The sequence below is a fragment of the Leucopleurus acutus genome (assembly GCF_964270905.1).
Source record: "Leucopleurus acutus genome assembly, chromosome: 20".
NCBI classification, from domain to species: domain Eukaryota; kingdom Metazoa; phylum Chordata; class Mammalia; order Artiodactyla; family Delphinidae; genus Leucopleurus; species Leucopleurus acutus.
The window spans coordinates 271,714-277,740 of NC_139162.1; the positions used below are offsets into that span (position 1 = coordinate 271,714).

Consider the following 6,027-nt stretch of genomic DNA (forward strand, 5'->3'; position numbering starts at 1 on the left):
ACAGCGTGCGGACCTGTTCCTGTGTGTGCGGTCACACTGCTTGTGTGGTGTAGCTGTGTGCGCGCCCCTCTCTTTCTCCTCTTGCAGCTTCCCCAGTTTGGCAAGTCTAGAAATGGGCCTTTTGTTCTCGAGAGACGCCCTCCCTCACAACACGTCCATGATGTGGCTTTCTGTGGTTGGCTTCCAGCCGCCTGGGGCCCCTCCCTGTCCCCGTTCAGGGGGTCCTGGGGAGCATTTGGCTCTTCCCTGGAGCTGGCTGCGCCTCCCTGTTGAGCAAAGGAAGAAGCTTTGCATCCCGTTGACCAGGACCCATCACCAGCCCTGCCGCCCTGCAGGGTGGCATCGGGCCAGGCCAGCTCCCCCTCCATCCCCAGAGGGCTCTGGTGCCCTGCTCGAGGCTGACTCATCATCCCGTCTCCCAGCAAAAGCCGGCCCTGCTGGGAACCAGCTCCCAGCCCCGAGGTCAGCAGTCAGGGCTGGAGCTGCCAGTGGTGGGCGGGCAGGAACTGGCCGGGACAGGGCTCGGGTGGCTGGCCAGGGGGCGGCAGGGGCTGCAGGCATTACTAGACCTGCCTTGGAGTTGGCTGATACCATCACTGTTCCTCCACTGAGCCTGTACCAGGAAGGGGGTCGAATGTATGCTGTGTCTGTGGAGGAAGCAGGTGGGAACTCAGCCCAGGGCTGCAGCAGAGGGAGGACCCAAGGGCTCCCAGCATCAGTCAGCACAGTCCACCGCAGAGGCCCACTCCCCTGGGGCTTGGACACCCCTGTAGCCCCTGGACAGCCTCACGGCCTTCTGGGGGGCCTTGCCTCACCCCCCCCCAGGGCTGGTGGAGCCCTGACCCTCCTCCCAGAAGGGCAGCACTTGGAAGAGAGCAGACCCCAGCCTCCAGGCCACCCTGCCGCTGGATGAGGCAGGGATACGGACGAGGGGCTGCAGGACTGGGCCAAGAGAGGGCCACGTTCTGGCCAGGGTCACACATGGGTCACTGTGGTCCTGCTTGTGCTGCAGTTGAGGGCGCCTGGCAAGTGCTGGGGTCTTGTCACCATGGTGGTGGCTGGGGGCAGGGGAGCTGCTGCCCTTACTCCAGTTGCTCTGGGCGGGGGTTTGCACCCCAGAGAAAGCAAAGGCACAGGATCGGGTGGGTGCGGCCAGGTTCCCGCGCTCTCCCCCAGGTGGGGCTGTGGTTTCCTCACCTGGGCAGCCCAGCCACGGTTGCTGGCTGGCTCCTGGGACTTCCTTCCTTCCTTCCCCCCTCAGCCCCGCCCCCACTCCTCCACCTCAAGCTTCAAGCAGCTTCTGGAAGGAGGCAAGACAGATGGCAAGGAGGCTGCACCAAGCATAGAATTTATTACCAGGCTGCTTCCTGGCCCAGGAGCCTGGGTACTGGTCCCCAGTTCAGGCCGATGGCCCCCGCTTCACCCAGAGCAGGTGTTGGCCGGCACTGTCCGCCGGGGGCGTGCGGTGTCGACAGATGGGCTGAGCCCTGGCTCTCGGTCACCACTGAGCCTTGGAAGAGAGAAGCCCCACCCTCCACGGTGGCTCCACGCCTTCCTCCTTGCTGGTCACAAAGTCCTTGGAGCAGTGCTGCCGACAGCTTTTGCCACCACCCTGCACATCCCAGTGGACGGGGGGGCCGTGCCCCGCAGTCTCCCAGCCTCACCCATCCCCCACATCTCCTCCTGGAGCTTCGGGCCATTCCCCTCCCGGGCCCCAGAAGGTCTGTGCAGCCACACCTTCAGCGATGGCCTAGCCCGTCCTCTCCGCCAAGGGACCGCCCCGGCCACCCAGGGCTTGGGCCACACGACAGCACCTCCTCCCTCTGCCCAGCAGCTCACCAGGAGCCCTGCAGCACCTCTTGGAGCGTCTTCCGGAGCTCCTGGCTGCGGAAGGCATAGATGAGAGGGTCCACAATGGCGTTGCAGATGATGAGGGTGAGGAAGAGGTTGAAGTTCTTGAAGATGCAGACACAGGTGGGGTGTTGAGGGCAGAGGACGATGAGCAAGAGGTGGAGGAAGAAGGGGCCCCAGCAGAGGAAGAAGGTGCCCAGCAGGATGGTGAGGGTGGCTGCGCCCTTGAGGCCGAAGCCCTGCTGGGTGGAGCGCTGCCTCTTGTGGAGCCGGGCAATGCCCCGGGCATGCTGGCACGCCCGGGCCAGCATGTGGACGTACAGCACCGCCATGAGCACCAGCATGGCTACGAAGAAGCTCACGAGACAGAGCAGGACGGCCGCGTGGTTGTAGTAGGCGATGAAGAGGGTGCTGGCGAGGATGCTGGCCACCCAGATGGCCGCGATGGCCCGCCACGCCCTGGGCAATGTCACGAGGCTGTGGTACCGCAGGGCGTAGAAGATGGAGATGTAGCGGTCCACGGCGATGGCGCCCAGGAAGCAGAGGCTGGACACCATGGAGCTGCAGATGAGCACATCAATGACGTCGTCCAGCTGCTGCACCACGGCGGCCCGAGGGGCCAGGGCGCCGGCCTCCAGCAGCAGCATGACGGCCGTCTCCAGCACGTTGCTGATGCTCACAAGCAGGTCGGACGCGGCCAGGCAGCAGATGAAGTAGTACATGGGCGAGTGCAGGTTGCGGTTCTTCATGATGGCAGCCACCACCAGCATGTTCTCCACGAGACTCACCAGCCCCAAGCTGAGGAACAGCCCTTCGGGAACGGACACCTCCAGGCACTGGGGCCCCGTCTGGTTGGTGGCCAGCCCGAGGCGGGGGGTGGCTGGGGACGTGGAGTTGAGGGGACTCAGCAGCTGCCTCTGGGGGCCGAGCACAGGCATCGTCCTGCCAGGGAGCAGGAAGGGGTCCTTGCTCTCAGGGTCCCGCCCAGCTCATGGCTCCACCGGGAGGCCCCTCACACTCCGTCCTCCGGGGCTGGACAAATGTCGGCCCAGGCACGGCCCCGGGCCTCTCCACTAGTCGTCACTTCCCAGCCAGGACCCCAAGCTCCCAGTTGCCAGCCTTGCGGGCTCAGTGTCTCTGTCCTGGTCCTCAGTCCACCTCCCCTCTTCCCTGGAGGCGCGGTCGCCCAGATCCGGACATTTCTAGCCCTCTTGCTACCTTCGGTCCTACGAGACCGCCTGCCTTTCTCAGGACCTTTAAAGTCTTCCGCAGAGCCCCTCCCCCTGAGGGCGGCACCGCGACGGGCGTGTGCCCGGGCTGCAGCGTGAGGGCTGCCGCTAGATGGCGCAGCTCCATCCGGGCCTGTCCCGGCAGCTTGGCGCTCAGACCACTGCAGTCTGGCCAGCCGCGCTGTGCTCAGCCCACCTCCCCTCCAGGTGTCGCGGGCGCGGGGGTCCCGCTCCGGACCTGCCTCGGAGACTTCCAGCCCTCTTCCAGGCCCGATGCAAGACCACCACCTCCTCCCTGAAGCCGTCGGATCCTGCCTCAGGAACACACACACGCACATGCGCGCACACACACACACACACACACACACACACACACGCATGCACACACACCAGCCTGCCCCACGTTAAACGCGGACTGAAGGCGGTCCTGCCCCAAGGACCCCCAGCCGCTTCCTGCGCTCCAGCTCCTCCCGGGGCAGGGGCGGGGACAGAGCTGCCAGACCTCCCCCGACGGCCCCCACTGCCTCTGCAAAAGGTCACCGCAGCCGAGCCAGCACTCTGTCACTAAAGAGTGCCCGGTGCTGACGACAAAGCCTCCTCTGAGGGCGGGGTGGGCATGGACCTCAGGGCCGGCCCCTCACGGGTGGGGGAAGTCAGAGGCCGGCCGAGGGTCTGGTGCTTTGAAGGCGCTGGGCTGTGATGTTCCTGTTTGGGTCCGTCCTGTGCCCCTCAGCAGACGGGGGAGGGCGCACCTGCTCACCAGCGTCAGCTCCCTTCCCTGCCCTTGACGACTCACACGGCCCTTTCCCCCTTTGCCTCTGTTGGTGCTATTTATTGAAGCGCGTCGTACATGAGAGTACACGAATCATAAACATGCAGGTTGGTGCACACCGCATCCAAATACAGCCGGGAATGCAGCACCCAATCAATCAAACACCGACTGCACCAGACCCTCCGGGGTGTCCTCCCGGCCCCGACCATCGGTTAACTTTGCCTGTTTTGGAACCTGATACGCGTGGACTCCGGACCCTTCCTCACTCAGCACTGAGGCACCCTCCCGGACGCACGCAGCGGTCGTTAACGCGCAGGTCACGTGGGCGCTTGGGTGGCCCCCGTCTGTCACAGACACTGCTGCTGGGTAACACACGGGTGGGACCGCATGGTCAGAGGCACACCTTCAGCTTCGGTAGATTCCGCCAAACCGTTTTACACCCTGGTGGACCCGTTTGCCTGTTTCTGGCCGTGCACGAGTCCCCCACCCGCCACGTAGAGGAGGGTGGAAGGAAGGGCCTCGCCTGGGCTCCACAGGAACCAGGGCGCCCCACGTCCTGGTGGAGAACCCCAAAGGGAGCAAAGGGTCCCAGGGCAGGACCATGAGGCAGAGCCACGGTGGGGGCAGTGCTGGCATCGCTGCCCTGAACCCTGGTGTCTCTGTCACGTGAGTCCCAGGACTCCCTGGCCGCCGGGCGAGCAGTGTCCTGCCTCTAGCTTACATGTCATCACGGCTCCATAAATGAGGCCTTTGAGATTGCTGCGCCTCCCCAGACCCAGCGCCCCCAGCCTGAGACTTCAAAGGCCAGGAGAACTGGGCGGCCTTTGCCATGAGACCACAGCCCTCTTCCTGGGGAGGCCTCGAGACTCCCTGTTTGGTTCTCACCCCGAGGGAGGGGGACAGCAGGTACAGCTGAGCTGCGATTGGTCACAGTCCTGGGAAACGGCCACGTGAAACCACAGCTAACCCTGCAGCCAGTCCTACCCACTCGACCTCCAGTGCCCCCGGAAGAAAGCAAGCGAGGACTGGCCAGAGACAGGTGGGGGGGGACGGCCACCTCCTCAGAGGACATACCACATGAGACCACGTGCCGACCACTCATGAGGCTGTGAGAGCAGGAACTGTCTCAGTGCTGGGTCCCCAGCACCAGAACAGGGTCAGGCCCGCAGCACACGAAGGCTCACCATGTGAGGGAGCTCGTGGGAGCTGGAGCCTGAGGAGCTTCTGCCTGCAGAGCCGAGGGGCGCCCCTGTCTAGCCACGGCCACACCGGGTAGGCCTGTCTTCATGGGGGTCCCCCGATGGGGGTCCCCTCACAGCAGCCACGGGGAGTGCAGCCAGCGCCCCTGCCCCCTCCCCTCACCACGGAGAGATCTCAGGAAGACCTAGCCCAGAGCTGGGTCATAGGGTCTGGGTTCCAGGGTTGTCTAGTTTCCTTTAACGCAGGGAAAGGAGGGGCCTTTGTGCCCACCCTTTGGTGCCCATGCTGAAGACCTGAGGTGGGGTGTGACTTGATGGGAAAGAGCACAACCCATCAGCAATGCACGAGCAGCACAAGGCCTGAGTGGTCAGCTGAGCCTTTACAGCAGGTGCCTAGATGTGAGGGCCTTGGCTGTCTTCTCACCCCCATTAGACGGAGCAGCACGACAGAGCACTGGGTGGGCACCAGGCCTGGGGGGTGAGCAGTTTCATCACCTCCTGGGCCCAGCCTCTGCTTCACTATCCCCAGGACACTGGCTCTTCATTTTAAAGTTGGATTCCTGGTTGCAAGATGGCTGCCGTAGCGCCACACATCACACCCTCACCTAAATGTATTTAAGGTTGGAAGAGGTAGGGCGCCAAGCTCCCCTTGCTTGCCTGTAATTTTCAGAGATCAATCCCCTTCCCAGAAGACACCCAGCAAACTGTCTTACTTGCTGAAGTTCATCACAGGCCACCCTGGTGGGGACCATGTGGTTCTAGGGCAGGCTCGGTCTCCGAGCTGGCTGTGGATGGTGGGAGGGGTAACCACGTCTGCAGGGCCCTGTCCTTGCCACGGGTGTTCAAGGCACAGAGGCGCCCCCGACTCGGGAACAGCTGGAAGGATGACCTCACAGGCCTCTGCAGTAGGTGACCCCACATCACGATCAGGATGCCACAGACTTCCTGGAAGATGGGCCGACGGACCAGGACTTGG

General features: G+C 63.9%; 1 protein-coding gene across 1 annotated transcript; it reads right to left on the bottom strand.

Annotated features, from left to right (window-relative positions):
* Positions 1–1,835: 1,835 nt before the first annotated feature.
* On the bottom strand, positions 1,836–2,789 carry MC1R (melanocortin 1 receptor; the record flags this gene model as incomplete). The annotated part of the gene is made up of 1 exon (XM_082862149.1): positions 1,836–2,789. The coding sequence occupies one exon, from the start codon at positions 2,787–2,789 to the stop codon at positions 1,836–1,838; it is 954 nt and encodes a 317-aa protein (XP_082718275.1).
* Positions 2,790–6,027: the final 3,238 nt, after the last annotated feature.